The 25,367-nt window shown below is 36.8% G+C and overlaps 3 protein-coding genes across 4 annotated transcripts; 2 read left to right on the forward strand and 1 right to left on the reverse strand.

The window, feature by feature from the left end:
• Positions 1 to 3,698: 3,698 nt before the first annotated feature.
• Positions 3,699 to 7,246, reverse strand: LOC140822653 (metal-nicotianamine transporter YSL2-like). Of its 2 annotated transcripts, XM_073183475.1 has the most exons (8): positions 7,010 to 7,246; positions 6,367 to 6,748; positions 6,004 to 6,176; positions 5,746 to 5,843; positions 5,470 to 5,604; positions 5,193 to 5,382; positions 4,987 to 5,104; positions 3,699 to 4,879 (listed from the first exon to the last, which is right to left on the reverse strand). In XM_073183475.1, the coding sequence occupies exons 2-8, from the start codon at positions 6,722 to 6,724 to the stop codon at positions 3,948 to 3,950; spliced, it is 2,004 nt and encodes a 667-aa protein (XP_073039576.1). In that variant the 5' UTR covers positions 6,725 to 6,748; positions 7,010 to 7,246; the 3' UTR covers positions 3,699 to 3,947. The 2 variants fall into 2 exon arrangements, with proteins under 2 accessions (XP_073039576.1, XP_073039577.1); XM_073183476.1 differs by lacking the exon at positions 7,010 to 7,246 and having other exon boundaries at positions 6,004 to 6,142; positions 6,367 to 7,002.
• Positions 7,247 to 12,063: 4,817 nt separating this feature from the next.
• On the forward strand, positions 12,064 to 13,941 carry LOC140822652 (uncharacterized). Its single transcript, XM_073183474.1, has one exon. The coding sequence runs from the start codon at positions 12,064 to 12,066 to the stop codon at positions 13,939 to 13,941; it is 1,878 nt and encodes a 625-aa protein (XP_073039575.1).
• A 5,772-nt stretch (positions 13,942 to 19,713) lies between these two features.
• On the forward strand, positions 19,714 to 24,090 carry LOC140822654 (uncharacterized). Its single transcript, XM_073183477.1, is given in 7 exon segments — positions 19,714 to 20,071; positions 21,445 to 21,582; positions 21,584 to 21,746; positions 22,310 to 22,468; positions 22,580 to 22,875; positions 23,229 to 23,483; positions 23,703 to 24,090. Coding segments are annotated over 6 exon segments (1,176 nt in total). The 5' UTR covers positions 19,714 to 19,873; the 3' UTR covers positions 23,451 to 23,483; positions 23,703 to 24,090.
• Positions 24,091 to 25,367: the final 1,277 nt, after the last annotated feature.

Here is a 25,367-nt window from a genome sequence, read left to right on the forward strand (position 1 = left end):
GTGTCATAAACGACATGTTTTATTGGTAAGTCCATGGAGATGTTTTATTCATACAGATAAGTAATTATTTTATGATGCACTGAACAACTCTCCCTCGATTTTCCAAGTGGTTATCATCGAGTGGAATTGTTCGTGGCTATGATTACACTATTAGTCATTTGACTCGAGACAATACGGAGACTCTACGTATTAGCATGCACTCTGATCCATATGCCAATTCTATTGAGGGTAATCACGTGGCGATGTTAGGTGTAGTTTCGAAATACGTAGGAGTCATTGTATTGTAGTCGGAGATTTACAGCTCACCTATGGGTGAAGATATCGTACATGATTTGATGAATTAATAATGTGATGAATCTTTGGTTGGAATAAGACATATGGAGTTTCCTCAGTTGCACATATCATTTCACTGGTATAACTCAAAGATACATTACATCGTTAACAAATTCATTTGTTACTCTCGATATATTAGTGGTTGTAGATTTGAGTGGAATATATGAATTGAAGGTATCATACTGACGCTAACCATAACTCAGGTTCTTTCATGCATTATCAGTGATACGTAGGGGCTATCAGACGCTCTTACCATAATCTAATGGGCGCAACAAGACTTAAGTTCTGACGTTCTTGATCAAGGTGTTAAAAAAAAAATGGGTAATTAAAATAAACCCAAATAAGAATAAATGTTATTTTGAAAATTAAGTTGTGAAATCACAACTAGCTGTATCCAGGAACCATTAAGAGTCACACAAACAATTAATTATGTATTTCCGTAGAGATAGTCAAATTCATGGCGATTGTAGTTTGATGGAAATAAAACATAATGTTTATAAAAAAGTTTATAAGTTGATTTCATATAATGGGAGTTGTGGAAGTTAGCTTAACTGCTAATTGGGTTATGAGAGTTGAAATGTCTGTTGTAGTGAAATAGTTCACAAAATTGACCATTGTAAAAAATGTATTGGTGGAAAATTGTCCTTAGAAATTTTCATTTTTTATTATGTGAACGTGATTTGGATCCTCAATATATCGGTACTATCTAAATATCGATTAGGGTTATGACAAGTTCACAATTATTTATTTAGTAAATTAAAAATATACTTATTAAATAGCAAATTAATAGTGGTAGCGGTTAAGTGCAAAATTCACATGGAATATTCTAGAAGAGTCTATGAATGATTAATTAATTAATAAAAATTGAGTTATTGAATTAAAGTTATTTAATTTAAAGCATCAATAAATAAATAAATAAATATATATATATGCATGTATTATCGATGTATATGTATATATGTGTATGTATATTGTTTTATCAAAAGTTGATAATAATTTAACGATACACGATATTTTCAAAATTGGAAAATGCATACATTAAAGTTTTTGAATAATGAAAATAAAGTATCCTGATTCAATAAAGTCCTGATTAGATCAGAAATTAAAACTTATAAATATTAGGTTATATGAAATAACATAATTTTTGTCCATAAAATAAGATCCGTGAGATGGTCTCACAAGAGACTCACTCTAAAAAATTTGACAACACAAAAACTCTCTCACACCCTCCATAAAAAAATCAGCTACCATCTTCGTGGAAGCACAAAGCCGCGACACCACATCACCGTCCGGCAATCTAATTTCAACGCAAATTTCATGTGGATTTCTTGTGCAATTTACACGAGCACCAAGTTCTGTTCGTACACCTGATTAGGTGACTGAATGAAGTTCGTAGAGATTTAGAAAAAGAGCTAAATATGTAAAAGTTAATCAATTCTTAAGACATTAGCAAGGCAGTTTTGACTGCTTTTTGAATGCAAGAAAACGGTACACTAGCACCCTTGATCTCTAGCCTTCTACTGCAGAAAGTTCCTGGCTTTGTGGCTCTCTATTGATCTGTAGATATTGAAGTTTGCTCACTTAAGATTCAACAGCGCCTCCAAGATTAAGTAAAAGGACCTTTTGTTGTGTCGCATATGACCGAGGGTGAGATATCTTGTTTATAAAATAAAACCGAATGCATGGCCATTGATCTTGTTTACGGAAATGAAAAATAATGTGCGCATATCAGTGGTGTTGATGTAGAATGATCATTCAGGCCGGCTTACAAGCACTCGCTGCACCAAGCAGGGCAGAAATTTGCTGCTGAGATTTTGTTCGTAGATACGAGGTGCGGATCGATTGATTTCCCGTGGACTAACCTCCAAACCAGTTAATATGACTTTGGATACAGTATCTCTAGCAGATTCCTGGGCCCATTGGCATTGGACGGTATTTTGATGAAGTGGGCGCGTGTCTTCAATGTTTTTCCGCAGGCATTTAATGAAATACTATTTTACAGACTAAATTAAGGTTCAGTCATTTGCTTACAGCCATTTTGGCATGTTATATACAGAGAAATTATGCACTTGTAGCTCGAAGGAATGAGGTAAATATTATTCTACTATTCACTTTCGCATAATGAAATGCATCAGTTGGGAAGACCGTGTCTATTTGATGTTCTTGGAAAATGCAAATTGTCGGATTCACAGGTTCTTTTTTTTTGGGACAAGTATTCACAGTTCAAGAAAAGTCTTACTGTGTGAGAATTTATACAAGGAAAGTTGTAATGTGGTTTAGGTTGTTCTTTTACCTATTCTCACTCTTATCTTTTCATTATATCTGTTATGTATATTGGGTGTTATTTTCGTTGGAAAAAGGGTTATATTCTGAAAATGACCCTATCATACAGATATAGTTGAATATACAGTGGGACTGATGCATTTTAGAAACTGACCCCAAGTGTGGTTCTATGCTGCAACAACACATAGAACAGATACCATCTGTTAGGACATGGGGCACTATCATCCTGGAATCCTCTAGGTGCTTTTACTTTTCACTGGTTGTGATGTATCTCAGGATTTTCAGTCTGGAAGATAGTTGCCGCTGACGGGGATACACCTACACTAGAGGATAAAACGGAGAATCTATCAAATGTGGCGAAATACCTTTGGTTAATTCCTTGTTGATGTTACTTTCCTTTTCCACCTTTTCTATCTTCAATGTCCTTTTACCATGCCTTTTTCTCTCCCTTCAAAATTTTCATGTTTTTCGTGCAGGTTGTTTATGTTTTGATTGATGAACTTAAAGTGCTTCTTAGTGATATTATCTGTGCTGTTGCTGATCAATTAGGCGCACTCGTGTTTTGTTACATCCTTGTTGCATTTCAAGGCATTTGATTCCCCTGGCTTGGAACTTGTAAGTGTGATTTCTATGGCATATGACATGTCGATCATAACAAGTTTTGCCTTGCTTGGAACTTTGAAGCGTGATTTTTTTTTTTTTTTTGAGAATGACACACATAAGTTGATTTAGACCACTCGCATCTGTCTTGTACCTAAGTAAGAAGTTTGTCCGATGTGAAGCTCGTATCAGTCATGAATATTTCTTGCTTCTCTTCCATCCTTTGAAGTCTTGATAAATGATAAATTGATATCTGAAATTCAAGATGAAACACTATTTTTGAGAAGTCTTGCCACTCTTTCTTTCTTTCTTTCTTTCTTTCTTTCTTTCTTTCTTTCTCTCTCTTTCTTTTCTAGGTCGGGTTTGAACAAGTAGCTGAGCTTGACAAGGTCTATATTTGAGCGTAAAAGAATTGACATTATCATATTCAGACTGAATGTTGTCGACACAATGGTTACAACGCCCTTAAATGGTAATGGTAATAGTAATAAAATAAATATTTATAAGAAAGAATATTATTTCACACAGACGAAACAAGTGTAACTATGCATACACTTCATGTTTAGGTAACCTTCCGCACCACTGGCTACAAGATAAAGTAGCACTAGTTTTTTTCAACTACTAAAATTATTCTCGTATTTGCTTTCATTTAATCTCTATGATTGCCAAAATTGTTAGGTATTCCCATCTAAATTATTACTTTAGGCACTCTTCTCAAATTTGCTGGTTTCTCATGAGCTCTTTCCAGGCAAGAAGTTCATACAAATTGGAGGATGAACCTTGGCTAATGCAAGTATCGACGACGGAAGAATCCACAATCCATCGCCACAGATCAAACCTGAAGCCACTGCTGGCACCATCAAACCAGCCTTCCTACTGTTGACCTTACGCCAAACACATACAACCAAACTCCCCACACACATATCAATAGCAAAATAAGCCCCCACAAGAAATGGCACCGCCATGGCCATCGGTAGAGGAATCCATTTTCCGAACTTTTCGGGTAAGACATCTCTCAAAAGATTAGTCAACACAGCAAACGCAAAAAAACCATAACAGAGTTGCAAGCAGTGTTGAGGCAGAGCGGAGAAGCCCTCCACTCCGAGAATCGCCATGTTTCGGTATACAAGTGCATAAGGAGCTTTATATTCGCCATCAGGATTCCCCACGTCAAAGGCTGTGTAAAAGAGGAAGAATGAGAGAGGAGCCACCACACATCCAATGGCGGTCCCAATACCTTGACTAAGAATCATGGATCGAGGGGATGTTAAGGTGAGATGCCCTGTTTTCAAATCATGCATTAAGTCCGAGGATATGGAAACAATGGATTTGATTAGGCCACATCCGATGAGTCCTGCGACTACTCCATTGTCTTGCCCGGCTAAGGCTGCCAGAACGAAGAGAGCCACCTTCCCATAATTATATGCCATATTCATGTCAGTTAAACCAGCACCATAAGCATTGCAGAAGCTCAGAGCTGGTGCAAGAATATAGGCCACAACAACATAGTACCACTTGAGCTGAGGAAACATGATTGGGACCATAATTACAGAAATTATAGAGAAGAGCATGTAACCGACACATGCTACCCATATAGGAATGCTTTCTCTTGTGAATACTTCATTTCTTTTTAAAGCGTCCAATGGTTCGTCCTTGTCTGAAACTGATGTAAGAAACATATTTTATTTCAATGCAATAAAATTATAACATTCTCACAACTTCAGATTCTCTCCTGAGATTTTAGAATAAACCATAATCTTAGCAGCTTGCCTGGTATAACAACATTCTTCTTCTTGAATGCAGCATGCATGCTTCTGACTGTAAACAAGAGCGTCTTGAGAAAATTGTAGAGACCATCACCTAAAATAAGAGCGATAGAAATGAAGACCTGCGTAAAAACAAAATTATTCATCTCATTTTCGGAATCAAGTAAATAATAGATCATTAATCAAATAAAAGATTTCTTGTGAACTAACCTTATAACCATTTAGACTCTTCATGCTACTTTCCTTGATGTTTATAGGGATCCATTCTCCCTTCTTTTCACTTATCAATGGCCACATTACACCCCAAGAAAGCACAGCTCCAAGAAGCAAAGAAAAGTTCACAAGGTGGGAGCAAATCATTCCAGCTCCTACATATGTCATGCTGAAATCAAAGTAAAATCTGCCCAAAAAAATTTCAAATCACCTCTGATTGAAGAATTTATGTATATTGAGACATAAACTTGCAAAGAAATTGTTCCATACGTACGTTTGTTTCCAAGATTTCAATCCGAATGTAGGGAAATTGACAAATCCACAATTTTGCCCACCAGAATAAAACCACTGAAAGAAACTCCATATGAAACTAAGTGAGAAGAACTTCATGAATCCGCGAACCTGTTTCCTGAAATTTGAACGAGCATAGGCATTCTCTTCAATCTCATGAGAAAGTAACAAAATTCCCATGAAACTTTACTTGCCACTCTTAAATACAAAATCTCGACTCCATCTGTATTCATAATGGAAAGATTTTAACTTTGCTTACTCTGCTACAGTGTCTCCTTTAGTAGTGTGAAATCCATTTATAAGAACAGCAGTTGCAGTTCCACTAGGGTAAGGTAATTTATAGTCTATAATCATAACCTGCCAATTACAATTGATCAAAGAAATTTATGAACAAGGACTTCAAATATGACAAAAAAATCAACAAAATAAGACATCCTGTGCAACGGGTGGTTTCAAGAAATTCAACGACCGGATATCGGGTAGGGGAAAAAATCACATGACGCAATCACGAGCATACCTTTCGTAGAGGAACCAAGGCAAACAACCCCACAAAGCTAACAACAAAAAGAAATCCAATCATCCAATCAAGCCTAAGCTCTTTATAACTCCCAATTGAATTCCCTTCTGTATCAACTCCAGCCTGCGCAAATATCTTTCTGTCCAACCCAAGAAGATAAGATCCAAAGCCACCTGATTAGACCATAACCAAATAAAACAAAGCTCAACATTATAAAGTTTTGAAATTTTATGTAATTCTTTTTAGAATACAAGTTTCACCCCTGAAGCATCAAATCACCCATTTCTGAGATCCGACCCTGTCCATAAAGAAATCCCATATCCTAGAAAATCAAAACTAATTTCAAGATTTGGAGTTTCCAACCTCCTAATGCAATGCTGTAGCAAGCAACAGCACAAGTCTGAATGATTGTGTTTTCCTGTCTGGTAAACGGAGTCGTCACGAAATTTGCCTTCTGAAGAATTCTTGTCCATGTTCTTACAAACACAAAAGCAAGAAGTGCGGCTGATACATTGAGATTTGGTACAAGTCCAGTCGTAAGATTGAGCTTCATTACTATGATACTGTAAATAATCCCAATCACTAAACTAGCCACAATTCCTCGAATTGTTATCTGTTTATTCCATGGAGGAATCCTATCCATTTCCTCAGCCTGGCCTCTTGTTTCTTCCAAATCTTCATTCTCCATTTCCTCCATTTCTCTATGGTCACTGCTCACCATTTTGAAGCAATTCTAACACTTTCCCTGCTTTTATTAAACAATTATCCCATTATTTGTTGGCATAGTGAAGCTAAAATATATGCTGAAAACAAGGCAAATAAAGGTAGGCCAAAAACCACATTTTATCCCTGCTTTTGTCTGCTTTTTTCACAAAAATGTTTAGTAAATGTCGAAATTAACTTGGTACGAATGTCAAAAAATACCACATTTTACTGGGATAGACGGACGCATTACAAACGCAAGTAAATTTCATCTCATGTATGATTGAAGAACTAATTATATTACCCGAGTTGTATTTTGCTCCTCGGAATCAAATGATGACTGAAAACGAATTTCTCCTCCAAAACCCAAAAAAAGTAGGGATTTTTCGACACTCAGCAAAAAAACCCACTTGAATTTTTTCCACAAAACTGTTATATCAGACGGTCAAGAAAACAATAACCATTAAATACTGAAACACTTTGACTGTTCCATGTACTAACTCTTGGTATTGGTAGTACGATCCGAATAAAGCATTAAATTTTGTACTACAACCGTGGTTGTAATAAATAGAATCCCACTTTAAATTCAGCAAAATTTTCACATTTTTGTTTTTGGTGCTTACGAAATGCGCTTTCCATTACCTTTCCTTTCTTGACTGCCTTTTTACTCTGAAAACAACCACACACTTTCTCGTTTCATACGCAAATGAATGGTCGTGGTTTCTTGAATCTTTAAATCGAAACTTTAAACCTAAAAATATCCTTTTTACTGGAAGGACAACATATGCGATTAGCTGAAAACTTGGATTTGTAAAGGTTTATTCTAATAATTTTATTTGTTTGCTGGCTTTATTTTTTAATCGGTGTGTGGCTGAAACGTACGTACTCCATGGAAGCCGATTGGAAAATTCTTGTCCCCCCACGTAACCTCTCTTCCAGCAGTCAACTTGTTTAGTTCCAAATCCTCATCATCTTTTCGACACAAAAAGCGTGGGCTACTTTAATATCACCCGAATTCATAATATATTATTTTTTACTTGAGCATTTCTTGAAAAATAGAGAAGTAATTTTATTTTTGTTTTAGAAAAATTATTTTTTCATAGAAATAATTCAACACAAATTCAATCTCTTAGAAAACATAATTTTCTTTTAAAAAAATCTAAAAGATTTGGTTTTGTATGATAATAATCAAAAACTTGTATCAGAAAGTCTAACAGATCGTATTTTGTTAGGTCATCTGTGAAAAAATATTATTTTTTATGCTAAGGATGTGTTTGGTTGGGTGGATTAAACAAGGTTAGATAAATAATCAAATATTTATCTAATATTCGATTAAAATTTTAAGATACTTTAATAATCACTTTGATCAGGTTTAAGACCTAAGTTTATGGATAATTATTTGATTATTAATCTAATAAAACAAGTAAGATAGTCTATCAACACTCATCAAATTACATTTTTATCCTCTTTGATTATTTGAAATTCGAAACTCATTTTACACAATGTCAAATATTATTTTGTTGTTGATTAAAAATATGCAATCTACAAATATATTTCTAATAAATATAACAATAAAATTAATATTCAAAATATTATTATTATTTTAATTATTAATTAAATTCATATTTACAAATATATTTCTAATAAATATATTTAAATTAATTTAAATAAATATAAATTATAATTATAAATATTTAATTATCTATCAAATTATTTTAAGAATATTTATAATTATTTTAAAAAAATAATAATATTATAATTATTACTAAATTTTATTTAACAGTAACATTTAAAATATTATTTCTATTTTAATTATTAAAATAAATATATATTTATAAATTTATTTCTAATAAATATATTTAAATTAATTTTAATAATGTAAATTATAATTATAAATATTTAATTATCTATCTAATTATTTTAAATATATATTTAATTAGCATTTGAGGTATTTTGGTCATTACAATAAAATTTACCAAATTAATCGATCATCTTAAAATTATACCAAACACCATGTTATTTATCTCATCATACTATTAATTCATATCTCTCATTTTTTTAATCACTCTAATTACTAATCATTTACTTATTCCATCACGCATACCAAACGGAGCCTAGAGTATTACTTTTTATTATGAATATCGGTATGGTTAACCTGTCTCACAGATAAAGATTCGTGAGACCGTTTAACAAGAGACCTACTCATCATACTAATAATAAACATAATCATAAAATGTAAAATAGGGCATGCATTTACCGAAACAAACAAAGCATCGGGGTTTTGTTGTTTCTATAAAAAAAAAATGCTAAATTTTTTTAGCAAAGGTAAAATGTAAAATAAAATATGGAGTAATTAGTTGGTAAGGTTTGATTTATTTAATCAATTCTATTGAATTGATAATCTATTTTTCAATAAATTAATTCTCGTGAGGTTAACTTTTCCCAAAATCTAAGAAATAATATTGCAGAAATTTCTACCTGTCACTCGTAATTTATTCAGACTTTAAATTCTCGAGTTTGGAAAATATCGTATTCGAGACACAATTATAAATTTATAAGAAAAATCCCAACTGAGAAATGTCACGTCTTCTAAAATACAGACGTTTTTCAAATATATTAAAGTTGTAACTACGAACTTTTTTTTATCTTATTTTATAAACATCGTGATCTTTTTGCTTCTTTTTTTTCCAAATGAATTTTTATTTGGATAAAATGAACTTAATTTTCGGGTTATGTGTCATTGTCAAATAAACCATATTAGATGGTTTCGGATAAAAAATGAAAAACAAAAAAATCTAACCTATGACATGAAAACAAACTCCGGCAAAATTGTTGGAAATGTAGTTCCCTATTTTAAGCAAATATATGTTGGACGTAGAAAGGGTTAAGGATGACAACTTTTTCCACGGATTTGGGTCATCGTGGCGAAAAACCGAAACGAGGATAGGATCCCCAATTTTTTCGGGTTCGGGTATTTTTTAAAATCTCCGAATTAGTTTGTGCTGGATTGTACAATTTTCTTCGAAAGGAAAGTTGATATGATTAATTTCCAGCTGAACCAGAGAATGAAGTTCTGCAACCTTCAGCAGAACAAGTTTACGAGGATAACAACTTCGATCAAATATTTGATACTGAAGAACAACAACGAGCAAATGCAAATACATGTAGAGATACTATAGCAAATCGAATGTGGAGTGACGTTGATCATATTGACAATAACGAACCTTAGATTTTTTCATAAAAAACTACTTAAAATTTATCAAATTTCATAATGTTTTGATTAGTTATTTATCTATATTGATTAAATTTTTATATATGTTTATAAAGTAAAAATTTATTGATTAATTATTTATGCATATTGAATATACATGAGGATTGAAATTTTGATTTCGTTAAATAGAATTGTGATTTTTTTCATATATTAAACTAATTTATTTTTTAAATAAGTAAATTTATTTTAAAATGGAAATGTTATTTATATTAAATAATTATTAGTTAAAAGAAATTATATATATATATATATATATATTCATAAAAGTACAAAATTTGCACCATTAATAAAAAAATTTGCAAATATCTAACAAAATTTTGCAAAATATCTACAAAAATCCATGAAATTCTGTTTATAAATACGTGAGATTCTACATGACTCTATAAAAATCTACCAAATCCACATAAATCTATCATTTTAAAAAAACCATTGAAAGTTATTAAATCTCTATATTGAATACACATCATAAATCAAATGGGTTTATTTCAGACTCTAAAGCTGCTATGGATTACTCGCAAATCGTAGCCACGGTGGAATGAAAAGATGGAGTACTGTTAGGTCACCGTCGTTACAATGATAGCGGTGAATTCGGTGTTTTCTATAAGATCTCATGTTAAAGAAATCTTGAATGAGAAGAAAGAGAAGGAGAGATCGAATCATGATGGAGAAGATGGTGGAACGGGTGGATCTCCAGCAAGCTGAAGTCCACAGAGAGAAAGGACAAAGAGTTGATTGATGGTGCCTACTTTTTAATATTTTATTTTTACATGTAGCATATATTTCCGCGCAAATTTCTATCAGAAACAGGGTTAAGCTTCTCATAATATTAGTTACGGGACAAAAATTTGTGTGAGACGGTCTCATGAGTCTTATTTGTGAGACGGATCTCTTATTTGGGTCATCCATGAAAAAGTATTACTTTTTATGCTAAGAGTATTACTTTTTATTGTGAATATGGATAGAATTGACCCGTCTCACAGATTAATATCCGTGAGACGGTCTCACATAAGACACACTCTAGTTACGGATACTTACATTAACATAAGATGTTATTAATTTTTTTACGATTCCAATAATTGCAAGTCATTTAAGCAACATAGTATTGAAACATTATAATAATTTGCTGCAGCTTATTTCATTATCATCACCAAGCAACATATATATATATATATATATATATATATATATATATATATATTGATACCCCGATATATCCCGGGCAGTTGATCCCGGGAATGCTCGGGTCATGGGTCAGGCTCATGAGCGATGCCCGGGTCAGGACAGCCCATCTCCCGAGTGGTGGATTCAGGACATAGCACCAGAGTTCTGGTATAACTCTCTCTTCTGACATCTCGAAGCGAGGGAGGCATTTAATGATGTTGACTTAATAAAATACACGCGGCCGACCTGTTAACATTAATGAGTGACTGGACAGATGGGATATGACTAATATATGATTTGACATGTCAGAACAATAGGGTATAATCAGCCGCCCTAGTATATTTAATGCGCACATCCCAAAAAACGAGGTCATCATTATTTCCTCCACTATAAATACCAGGTTTTGCATTTATTCCTTCATTCAGATATTAATGAACATTTAACACACTCATTTATTGCACACCAATATCACAGCCATCACTTGGCTACATTGGTTTTATTGCTTGAGTGCCCTGCTGACTTAAGCATCGGAGTGGCCACGCCGGGGACCCCCTCCGGCGCCCATTCACGTGGTTGTTTTTCTTATTGGCAGATCTTTCAAAGGCAAACGAAGAATCTTCCTTCCAGTTCGCCGTCTTAGCTCATATTTCTTCCCGTATTCTTGATAGCTTACCCGGTAGAGTTCCCGACCCGACTCCACTGTTCGACCCGGGTGGCATCATTGGCGCCGTCTGTGGGAAATCTGAGTCCTAAGACGTGGATATGGCTCCTACTAGGAGAGCAAACCAAGACGCCTCTCGAGCCCCAGAGGAAAACAATACACGTCTCTCTGGCGCAGGTGGTCCCCACCCCCCCCTAATGATCCTCAACCCACCATTCATTTGACTCCCGAAGAATTGAAGAAAATCATAACCGATGCTGTCAACATGGCTAACGCCAAAAAGGCTGCTTCTCACCAGGCCAGTCAGCATGAACAGCAGCGTAAGCAAGCACAAGAGGAAGAGAGAAGGGAAGAAGAAAGGGAAAGCGCAGGTTCTAAATCCCCCACTATCGCTGGAGAATTGGAAGAATTAAGAAAAAAAGTGAAAGCATTGGAAGGGCAGGCTGTCTCCAAGGGCGGTATTTCTGTAATCAAAGGCTGCCCATTCTCTGACATCATCATCCGGGAACCACTTCCCGGGCATTTCAAGTCGGCAAAAATCAAAGATTACGATGGAAGCTCTGACCCTGAGGAACACCTCGCGCGTTTCGAAAATATGGCCATGTTGCACTGCTATGAAGACCCAATCAAATGTAAAGTATTTCTTACCACTCTGGTCGATTCCGCACAGAGATGGTTTGAAGGGTTGGCACCACAAAGCATCTGTTGCTTTGAAGATTTTCAAAAAGTGTTCTTGCATCAATTTAGCAGCAGTAAAAAGTACAAAAAGACCGCCTTCAGTTTATTCGAAGTAAAGCAAAGGCAAGATGAAACCCTGAGGGCTTATCTCAAAAGATTCAATCGGGTGGCCCTTGATGTGCCGACCTGTGCACCTGATACAAAAACCACCGCATTTATGCAAGGGTTATGGGAAGGGGATTTCTTCCGATCCTTAACCAAAAAACTGCCTGAAAATTTTGAGGATCTCCTGTCACGAGCGGAGAAATATATCAATATGGAAGAAGCGCAAAACCAGAAAAGAGAGGCCTTGAAAAGAGCAAGAGGAGATCGGACTTACAAAACTGAAGAAAGAGCTCCTAAGAAAAGTGGTGGGGGTCATTTTCCCCATGTGCCTTTAAAGATGGCTCGGGACAGAGAGATTCAAGAGTGCAGGTCAAATGAAGTCCTTCCTCCCCGTTCAGAGGTCAGAATCTCCAAGCCAGAACAAAAAAGGTACTGTACCCTTCATAAAAATTGTGCTCACGATACTAATCAGTGCCGAGTCCTGGGAAGAAATGCTAATAGACGTCCCGTGTCCGCGCCTCACCCGCCACGAGAACGATCTAAACAACCACCCTGGTTGTCCAGACGTTCATCGCTGAATATTCCCCAAAGAACGATGAGCACTCCAAGTGGAAGACGAGGAGGAGAAACGAGTACCCGGGAAGAGAGAATCAAGCCAGCGGGAGGAGAGGATCCTTCTCCGAGTCGAGGAGTAATCAAAATGATTTCGGGGGGAGCTACTGATGGCGACTCTAATCGGGCAAGGAAGGCAAGGGGTAGGAGGGAGTGTCTAGAAGTTGATAATAAAAGAAGAGACGAGCCGATTATAAGCTTTGGACCAGAAGATCTCCAAGGAGTGAGTTTACCTCACAATGATGCGCTGGTCATTCAGGCCCGCATCGCCAACTACGACGTGTTAAGAATTTTCGTGGATAATGGGAGCTCTGTCAATATTATTTTCAAAGATGCCCTCATCCAAATGGATCTGCATGAATACCAGCTGGAAACTGTGGAAACCGCCCTGTTCGGGTTTGCTGGTCACGCCGTGTATCCAGAGGGGGAAATTGCTCTACCTCTGACTCTGGGCACTGGAGACTTGAGAAAAACTGTAATAACTACTTTCACAGTAGTGGACGCCCCATCTTCATATAATGTCATCATAGGGAGACCAACCATGAATGAAATGAGAGCAGTGGCCTCGACGTACCACCAAAAGATCAAATTCCTAGTGAAAGGACAGGTCGGAGAAGTTAAGGGCGACCAGCCCTCTTCTCGAAGATGTTATGGAGAAACAGTCCGAACTGATCAGAAGAAGGCAAGAAGGGAAGGGAAGGGGAAAGAACACCAGGAAGAAGCAAGAGAGAGGGAACCCAAAAAATGAACTTACCGAGAAGGTCCGGGCCGCTCCTTCGCTCAGGAGCATATTAGGGTGCATTCCCTGAAGATGTGCCACCTCGTCAGGTCGGAGGAAGCTCCCGATCACCCCTAGCAGATCTGAACTAATGGTATCCCCAAAAATATTGGGGAGAACCAGAGGCCTCGTCGCCGAAGTGCCTGCAGAAGGATCAGCCAAAGCAGGAGAAGGGGTCATCCCCTCGGGCTCATCTTCCACCACTACCGTCTCCACCCGTGGCTCCGTGGTGGCTCTCCTCTTGCGACGGTTCAGGGAAGTTGAGTCTTCCTCCCCTCCCGAAGAGATAGGCCCCACCCGGGGAGAACTGGCCCCTGCTTGGGCATCACTCTCTGCTTCCCGGGCCAAATCTGCCTCGCTGGCTCTGCGTTCTTCTGTTTCTTGAGCTTCAGCTGCCTCCCTAGCACGGCGTGCTTCCAATTCACCAGCTTCGGCCGCCTCCCTGGCCCGGCGCTCCTCCTGTTCCTGGGCTTCCTTCGTCCTTTTCTCCGCTCTAATCCTCTTTTGCTCCGCTTTCCTCTGAGCAGCAGCCTCTTGAAAGCTTGCTTTGATCATGTCTTCTTCGGCTACATCAAAAACACAGTGGGTCAGCAAAGTAAAGTTGCGAAAAAAAAAAAAGCCAAGAAAAGCGATTTACCCGCCTGCGACCCGGGTTGATCAAACCCGTCGATGATCTGATCTACAGGGTCTTCAGGCCGGGACCCGATCCCGTAATAGGCCAGATTGTTCGACCCAATCAGCACTGAAGATAAGAAGGATTGCTTTCCTAAAGCATCCCAGGCATCGGTAAAAGGAGGAAGAAGTTTGAAATCTCGGGGAAGCTCGGGTTGTTTGGGCATGGAAGGAAGAAACCCCAAAGCACAGGTGGGGAGAGTCGGAAATTTAAGAAAGAAAAATTTTGTTTTCCATCCCTTCAAAGAAGAAGGGATGTCGGTTAAAAACCGATAGTGCATCCGGGCCATAAAAGAAAAAACCCCGTCATTAAATCGACAGGAATAAAAATAGTGAAAGATGGAGGAGTTAATGGGAATAAGTTTCATGCGGAACAAAACAAAAGTAGCTGCCATAATACGAAAAGCATTGGGATGAAGATGATTGAGAGGAAGGTTAAAAAATCGAGCAACTCCTTCAAAGAAATGATAAACCGGGAAACGGAGACCACTCCTAAGCTGCTCAAGGAAGAAAGCGTGGTATCCGAGGGGAGGAGTATCAGGATGGTCATTAGGTCCGGGAATCCTAATGTCATAAGTAGAAGGAATAGCTCCCAGGGACCGAATGTCTCCTAAACTACCCGGACGGAGAGTGGAAGACACCGTAGAAAACCAGAAGGGCCCTGTTATTTTATCCTTCCCTCTACTCGGGGAGCCCAGGGGTCGGGAAGAAGACGCTTTAGCAGTCTTCTTGGACAAAGATCGAGAGGGAATAGTAGGAATACCCCTCGGAATCTGAACAGACTGGTCAGAAGGGGTGGGAGAATTGTCCTCCGATAGGCCCCTAGCATTTTTGCCAGAGGTACAAGAAGTGGAATTGGACATGATGGTAAAGAAGCAAATAAGACACAGAAAAAGAGACTTACTGAGAGGAATTGAGGGTGATGGTTGATAGTCGGAGAGATCGCCGGAGAAATCTACAGAGAAGACCGAGGAAGAAAACAAGCAGGACTTCGCCGAAGAATAAATTTGCAAGTGATTTTTAGAAAAATCGATGGATCGCTATATATAAGGGAGAGATGGAATCTATGCCGTTGATCTAGCATAGATTGGACGGGCTAGATTAGCCTTGGAAGTTGAGCGGCATCATTCGGCGGGAAAATTGAAAAGACAGTTGCTCAAATCGAGGCGCCATGGTAGCTGAGAATACGTACGGGCTCTGACAACACGTCATCAGAATTCTATCATTATGACTGCGCAATGATTGACTGAAAAAGCGAAGAGAGGGATTGGGATAATGCCATATCTCGGTCTTATTCAGATCCCGGAAGAACTAAAGTTATCGAATGAGTACCCACTATACCCAGATTGGGACTTACCGATTTATCATATGACTATTCTTTTATATCCATGCGTGAAAAAGGTAAAGAGGTAATACGCCCCGATAGAATCCTTTTATCACAATCAAGAAAGAAAACATGCCAAGTCCCGGCCTCTTACGAGGTAACTCGGGAGCAGAGGATCCCATCACCCGGCTAAAAGGCCCGGACAGCATGGGACCCGACGTTCTGATATGTTTAGGCCTACCTTTTTCGGTTTTCGGATTGATGATTAGTTTAGCTGGTGTTAAAACATTTGCAAAGAATTAAAAGAAGACGCAAGAATTAATTGTCTAAATTTTCATTAAGGGAATGGTCGGCGTCGTATTACAGAAATTTCAGTGGCCACTCGACCTTTCCACTCATCCATCCAGTCAGTAACTTCTTGAATGCCAAGATTGACAAAGGAATCGGTGCTCGAGACCTTATTTAGATGCCGCCATTCCTTCCACAACATAGCATGCAGCAGGTTCTGGTCAGTCAACAACTCTTCAATGCGGGATACCCCTAGTTCCCGCCTGTATTTCCTCGTCACCATCCTTTGAGAGCGAGTGAGGACTGTGCCGTTCAAATAAAGAAGGCCGATGAATTGAAGCTTATGCCAGGTACATATGACTTTGGCCAGAATGTACTCATCGACATTCTTTTTGAAAAGCTCTACATAGGGACGTAACTCCGCTGGGATTTGACTTTGCACACCAACAGAAGAGATGGCACTGCTGCAAGTACTGGAGTCGCTGGAGCTCGACATTGTTCTGTTGGTATGGGTGCATCTTATCCACCAATTTATTTATAGGAAAGGGAGGAAAAGACGTTTGGGATGAGGGAATGTGAAGAGCCTAAGGTTAATTAAAGTATGCCGTCATTTATTGGGAAGGAGAATGTATCATAGCCATTAAGACCAGTGCACGTGGGCGATTAATAAGGGCCTCGAAAATTACGTGGGGTAGACCAAAAGGCGGATGCAGTTATCAAAACGACCCCGAATATGAAAGGTTTCCCGAGATAATGTTTAATGATAATGCATGCATCATTATGACTACTCGGATATCACAAGCCTTGGGGCTTCGTATCCTCTCTAAGAGAGTGCCAGGGCCCAGCGTAATGTTTCAAAGCAAAGCCGGTGATCAACCATTACCGTTGGGATACTTTTGTTTGGTTTGTTCAGCAGGCATTCAGTAATAAAGACTCATACCAGATCTTAAAAATACAAAGCAAGGGTGAAACAGAAGAGTAACTTTATTCATTTGCTAGCATTTCTACTAATTACATCGGAGTATTCTTCTTCTACAAAGAGTATCCACATGGTTTTCCACTTTCTTAGCTCATTTGGGGAAGACTTGAGGAAGCCATCGGTGCTTGTAATGCCCGAGAGGATTTTCATCTCCTTAAGCAACGTCAGCTGGTAGATGTAGTCACCCTCGAAGATGTTCACCTCTTCGGTCACGTTCAGACGTTCCCGGTACTTCTCCATCTTTACCACCAGTCTAGAAGCATTAGCTTCTCCGGTCTCGTGGAGAAGTTGTAATCTCTGAAGTTTCTCCCAGTAACGAACAATCTTATGGAACACTTCATCTTCTATCTCGGTTTTCTTCTTCTCAACTAATCGCCACGAGACTTCTTCCATATCTGAATTCGACGGATTACTGGAGCTCGCCATTTGACTCTTGTGACCAACTATTTAATGGTGACTTGGGAAAAAAAAAAAGATGTTGCTATATTTATAATAGCAAAGGGCTAATCACAACCGCCGAATCTTTGGATACATAGACGGTCAGGATGGACATTGGGAATTGCACCAGAAAGTTGAAAAGACGTACACGCCTATCGAAATATTGCGATAAATCATCCTCGAAAACATAAAAACGTGGGAGATATGATTGATTGATGTACATCGCGAGTCTTCACCATACACCGACGTCTGTGTAGCTATGCTCAGTCCAGAAGGTGTATCAAAATGGCTTTCCTGACCGGGCACGAGGGACTAATCGGGACAGCGAGTAGACTCTAGCCCGACTATTTAAGGAAGGAGTGATGATACCCCGATATGTCCCGGGCAGTTGATCCCGGGAATGCTCGGGTCATGGGTCAGGCCCATGAGCGATGCCCGGGTCAGGACAGCCCATCTCCCGAGTGGTTGATTCAGGACATAGCACCAGAGTTCTGGTATAACTCTCTCTTCTGACATCTCGAAGCGAGGGAGGTATTTAATGATGTTGACTTAATAAAATACACGCGGCCGACCTGTTAACATTAATGAGTGACTGGACAGATGGGATATGACTAATATATGATTTGACATGTCAGAACAATAGGGTATAATCAGCCGCCCTAGTATATTTAATGCGCACATCCCAAAAAACGAGGTCATCATTATTTCCTCCACTATAAATACCAGGTTTTGCATTTATTCCTTCATTCAGATATTAATGAACATTTAACACACTCATTTATTGCACACCAATATCACAGCCATCACTTGGCTACATTGGTTTTATTGCTTGAGTGCCCTGCTGACTTAAGCATCGGAGTGGCCACGCCGGGGACCCCCTCCGGCGCCCATTCACGTGGTTGTTTTTCTTATTGGCAGATCTTTCAAAGGCAAACGAAGAATCTTCCTTCCAGTTCGCCGTCTTAGCTCATATTTCTTCCCGTATTCTTGATAGCTTACCCGGTAGAGTTCCCGACCCGACTCCACTGTTCGACCCGGGTGGCATCATATATATATATATCAATTACTTTTTTTAAAGCCTATATAAATCTGATTCAGTTTGTTAATCTTCCAAGTGGGACATAAAATTCTTTTGCATGCGTTTATTAAATTCAGTTTTTGTGAAAATTAATTATAATTTAAATTCAATTTTCGAACATCTTATAAGTTGGATTAATTTAATTTTATTCGTTAAATTTAGTTAGTAAATTATGGAACAATTTAAGACAAAACCATTTTGTTGAACATCAAACAGTCAATGTTGTTTTTAATTTCTTGTTTGGAGAAGATGAATTTTCTACTTTTTATATATATATATATATATATATATATATATATATATATATATATATATATATTGAGAAATGAAATTTCATATATTTATTACGGATGGATCTCGTTAATTTCCGCTAACATTGATGTATCATGTTATCTCTAAGTCATAACTCTTAAAAAATGTTATTTTATCTAGACGAATTGTTTCAAGTAAATTTATTTTAAAATGGAGATGTTATATATATGTATATTCATAAAAGTACAAAATTTGCACCATTAATAAAAAAATTTGCAAATATTTACCAAAATCTTGCAAAAAATCTACAAAAATCCATTAAATTATGTTTATAAATATGTGAGATTCTATAAAAATCTATCAAATCCATGTAAATCTATCATTTAAAAAAGTCATGAAATCTCTATATTGAATACACCACTGGACTAAAATAGTAATTTTTCTTATTCAAATATATATTCTTTGTTTTAGATTAACAAGACTTGCAAATTCATTTCTTTGATATTTATATAGTGTTTTATATTAGTTATTATGTATTATCAAATTCAACGATAATTATGTTATTTGAATTTTTTTATATTATATATAATTAATGTATAAATATTTAAAATATAAATTTTTTTCATTATATAACCGATTTCGAATCGATATTCCTAAATACAATATAAGATAAATATTAAAAAAACAAAATGACAAACAAACTTTTTATTTTATTTTAAAGCAAATTTGCCCTTGAAAATTATGGCGCACGGCGGTTTGATTTCCGTTGAATGCTACCGTAGGCCCAGAGCAAAAGGTACCCATCTTCTCTAATCTGCCTAAGATTCTCTTTTCCAAAATCATCCAAGAATTGGGATTCGATAAAGGAGAAATGGGAAGCGGTTCGGAGACGAAGTTGTTGCAACAATTGATTCTATACGCCGCGAGCGCCGCGCTTAGCTGTTTGGTCTTGGTCGTGGGACTCAAACATCTCGACCCCAATCACGAAGCCTCCAAGAAAGCTCTGGAGCAGAAGAAGGAACTCGCGAAGCGTTTGGGCCGACCTCTTCTGCCTACAAATCAATACGAGGTTATAATGGCTTTTTCTATTTCTTTCTTCTTCTTTTTTTGATTCGAGATTTGGGGAACTTTCTTAATTGCTTTCTGCTGGTGTACTCTTTTGTGAGATTTTTTTTTCTGTTTTTCTATGCGTATTATGTATTTAGATTTAGGAATGTTATAGTACAATGACGACTATATAATTTAGTGGTAATAATTACGGTTTGTCCTAAGCGTAATTGCTGCGGAAACTTGGCCATGTATGTGAAAGTGTAGTTATTATCTCGGTTAGATGTTGAATTCGTGGAAAGTGTTCTTGTTCTATACAGGAAAGTCCTTGTACGGTTACGATTTTGGTGTTGTCGGATGTTTCTTCATTGAGCATTCTGATATCTCTGGCACTATTTATGTTCTTATCATTTTTACTTTTAGTTTTGAAACCAACCGCAAGGTTTCTAAAATTTTTGTTGCCATATGTTTGTTTGAAATTGGAATCTGAAGGTAATTATTATAGAACTTTTGCATGACAAGATCCTACCTTCCCGAATTATAGAAATTTTTGTGGGATATGCTCGTTTGAAGTTGGGATTCCGACGGTCGTTTTTGTAGAACTTTTACATGACACTGATCCTATCTTCCCAAATTATGTTTCAAAATCTCCATATAAATGTGATTTTGACGACATTTTTTTATCATTAGAAGTAGAGATACTGAAATTCGTTGTTAATAAATAACATGGAACTTTCACATGACAAAATATCATCTTGCCAAATTATAAGTTTCAAAATCGATTTGTATGGATGTGATTTATATAAATCTTTTGCCTTGTTAAGTATTGTGCAAGTAGCAGCCACTGACAATTGTTAAAGAAATTTAACACATATAGTGTCAGATGTTACAAGCAAAAAAAATTGTGATTGAGAATCCTTTAATGTGGGTTGACTTTTTGGTATGACTTTTTAGTCTTTGACATGGATAAGTTGAGCTGGGGATGATTTTAATGTGGATTTCCATGCGTATTTGAAGTGCTGATTTTATTATTGTTATTTAGTAAATATTATGAGAATCCCCCATCTGGTCTTGGCTTGAATTTACCTTCCTACTGTAGTAATGATGATGATGCATTATTTTAATCTTGGTGAAAATATTCCATGATTTATTCTTATTTGAAATAGTCGTGTCTATTTTCTTTGCTAAACAGAGCAATAATTCTCATCCTCTATACTCTTTTGCTGCTCCATTGTGCAAATGTGATTAATTTTAACCTGAACCTATAATAGATTTATGGTCAGATGATTCAGACTACCTTGATTTTCATGTGTTGAGATTAGTTACGTGCTAGGTATGTCTAAGTATACATGCTTTGCTTATTGATTATTTCTTTTTTGTTTCAATGAAATACAGGATGTTGTAGCTTGTGATGTGGTCAACCCCGAACATATTGATGTGAAATTTGACTCGATTGGGGGATTGGATGCCATTAAGCAATCATTATATGAACTAGTTATTCTTCCTCTACGAAGACCTGAGCTGTTTTCTCATTGGGAAGCTTCTTTGCCCACAAAAAGGTGTTTTGCTGTATGGGCCGCCAGGCACTGGGAAGACAATGCTTGCCAAAGCAATTGCAAAAGAGTCTGGAGCTGCTTTTATCAATGTGAGAATATCAAATCTAATGAGCAAATGGTTTGGTGATGCACAGAAACTAGGTGTGTACATAGGAAATAACATCGGTTAAGGTTCTTCTTACTTCGCCTCGTCTGCGTATATTCCCTGCAACAGTATATTTTATCAGTGTGACATATTCTGATTAGTGCGTAATACCTTGAAGTCGTGCTTTTAAGTAGCTAATGTATCAAACATTATACAATTTAACTACTTGGTTGCTCTTTGTGACTTTGAAGCAATTGTGAAAGATGGGTTCTCATGTTCCAGTTCAGCAATATATTTGTCATAGTAACGAATGCTGGATGTATATATTCTGTATTAATCAGAACTATTTGAATGATTTTGAAAATTTTACCCCTTTTATTTGAACGGGTGAAAGAAAGAATTTGTGTTATGGGTTTTGTGGATCAGAGGATGTTATCGTTATCTATTACAATGATGTTTTTCTTTATAAAGATGAGACGTGTTTCTTTATACATTATAACAGAAGAAGCTATCTGATTTATATTATTCAGGTCTTATACAAATTGCAGAACTTTCAGCAAATAAATTGCATATTGTGTTTAGTGCTCATTAGATTTTAACACTTGGTTTTTATCTGCAGTGGCTGCTGTATTCACCTTGGCATACAAACTCCAGCCAGCTATTATTTTCATTGATGAAGTGGATAGTTTCTTGGGCCAGCGCAAAACTACTGATCATGAAGCGCTTACAAACATGAAGACTGAGTTTATGGCTTTATGGGATGGTTTCACCACTGATCGTATGTTCTTCCGTAATCTCATAAAAATATGGTGTCTCCGATGTGTTAATTTTAGTTGGTAAGTACTTGAATGATTCTTTAAGTTGAAATTACAAGTTTTTGTTGATTCAGGGAACGCCCAGGTGATGGTACTTGCTGCAACCAATCGTCCATCAGAACTCGATGAAGCAATTCTTAGACGACTTCCTCAAGCATTTGAAATTGGGATTCCTGATCGTCGGGAAAGGGCTGCAATATTGAAGGTTATATTGAAGAATGAGAAAATACAAGATGACATTGATTATGACCGTGTAGCCAATCTCTGTGATGGATACACGGGTTCAGATCTTCTCGAGCTCTGCAAAAAAGCAGCCTATTTTCCTATCCGAGAACTACTTGATGATGAGATGAGTGGAAAAACATCTTCGGTCAGTAATTTATTTTATTGCTTTATTGTACATCTTTCTTGCAGACTCATTTCCCTTCAGCATTTACTCTCAGCTCTTTTTTAAAAGTTTTCTGTGGAAGATGTAATTTTAGAGTTCCTTTCAAGGTTTCCCTTCTAATGAAATATTTCATGCAGTTAGAACTTGTAACCTAATAAGGACCTTGTCAGTTTCTTCTTTTTGCATAGAACCCATGGTGTGGCATGCTCGACTTTATAAATTAAATGCTACGTTACATTTGAATTCTTGAAAATTAACCTGTTGCCTGAGATCCCTGGTATTTTGAGCTTCATGTCAAACATTTTCTCTCATCTTGGCGCTGTTCTTATTTTCAGGAGCCAAGGCCATTATCACTGGTAGACTTGGAGAGGGTCATTGCTACAACCACAAAAACAAAAATTGCTGCAAGTGAATATAGCCGATTTAACTCACAATCATCAGGATGGTCACCACAAAGAGAATCAGACGATTATCAGGTCCAAGCCGCCATTAATGAGCTTTCTAAGCTTGTGGTTTCTCAAATTTTGAACCTACAGACAGATGTTCAAGATCCTTAATTTCCATTTGTTTCCCCCGTAACTTTACACTAGGTTGATTACTTGTACAATCCTGCCTATAAAATTAATTTTTGGATATTGTTTTTAAATATTGTCATTCGATTTCTGAGATTTATTGACACACATGGACTTCACTTCTCAACAATCTCGATCTTTCTTCGCTACTCCATCATCTTGTGTCAATTCTGCTGAATTTCCTTTTTTTTTTTTTTTAACCCTCCATTTTTCTTCTCTTCTTTTTTTCACTACCAGGATTAACTGGACTGGAGGGAGGATTTTTTAACCTTACAGCTAGAATTCTTATCCTTGGGCTGCTTCTGAGTACTGGTAGCCGAGGCTAGTTATGTTAAAATCATGAGGTAATTTTAAGCATGCTGCGACGCCACCTCAAAGATCAGTTCCCAATCCAGATGTGTAAAGTTATGATTTTGTCTTTCAAACGATGTACCGGTATTTCCATGGCTTGTGGTGCTATGAAGACAGTGACCTTCATTTCTTGTGAATGGCATATTACTTGTTATTCAGCTGCTTTCCAACTGCTCTAGGGACACCCTCATTCAACCTTACTGTACTGATATACCATTGATTCACGAACAATAAATGTTCATTTTAAAGCAAGTTTATATCGTCTCCTTTTTCAGTCTTCTGGGATTTTTATAGCTTCATTCGCATTTTTTATTCCGCCAGTTTTGTTCGCCTTATACGCAGATGAATAACACTGCTAATCATATTCGGTTTTGTTTCTTGAAAGCGTACATCATAATCTACACACACAAAATGAGATAATGGCATATTCACGAAGTTTACCAGGATCTTGTGGTGTATTTTTCATGTGAAATTTGTTACTTGAACGTGGCGGGTTTGTTTTTACATGCGTGTCGGATTGGGCATCACTCGGGCTAAAGGAGTTGAGTCGCTCATTGAGCTAGGCCGCAGTTGATCTAATTTGAGCTTGAACACAAATAAATGCATAATCTATTGTATTACGAAGCTAGATAGATTTTTTAAAAAAAAAAAAAACTATCAAGAAGAAATTAGTTTTGGTACCGTTGTAAAATTTTAGTTCAAAATTTCCACCTTTAAACTCGGACTTTGGTTTCTTTGTATCTCATCATGTACGAATATACCATTGAGAATCGTTGATAGTGGGATGTGATGGGCCACCAAAACATAAAGCCAGCCACATTATTAATTTTTCTTGACTTTTTTAACCATGTCAACGTCACATATTTGACATTTCCTTGGTATCTCTGTCAACTGGAATCAGAATACGACTGTTGTGACGTGACTGTCATGGATAGTTATTTATAAGATGAGTCGATCATGTTCATATTTATAAAAAAAAATAATGTTTTTTATGTAAAAGTAATATTTTTTTATGGATTACCTAAATAGAATATCTGATCCAACAAAATTGACTCATGAAATCACATCACGATAATTTTGTGATGGGCTAATACAAAAAACTTTTCAAGTTTGCGTATAACTTTAAAGAATACTATGTAAAGATATTAATAATTAAAATTACCTACACTATATTAAACTTTAAAGTATAGCACATCAGAGAAAAGTTCGATAATATTCATTTGTTGACATTCGTGTTTAATGTTTAATTTGTCAACATTCAAAAGTTTGACGAGTGCCAACACTCAATTTTGCGGACGTTAATTTTCGTCTGCTCCGGTAACTATTCATTATTCTCGTCTAAGGCTTGCTTTATTTTCTTCTTGTTTACATGGAACCTCGAAATACTTTAGGTAACAAACCATAAATTGTTGAAAAATAATATTTAAAATATGTGTATTGAATAATTGAATGTTGAAAATAAGAATTGTAAATATTGAAAATTAGTGTATGATAATGTAGGTAATGATGTATTTTATTTTTGGATTATTTGTAAAGATTTCCTATAAATAG

This window comes from Primulina eburnea, unplaced genomic scaffold, assembly GCF_022965805.1.
Source record: "Primulina eburnea isolate SZY01 unplaced genomic scaffold, ASM2296580v1 ctg973_ERROPOS9640904, whole genome shotgun sequence".
Classification (NCBI taxonomy): domain Eukaryota; kingdom Viridiplantae; phylum Streptophyta; class Magnoliopsida; order Lamiales; family Gesneriaceae; genus Primulina; species Primulina eburnea.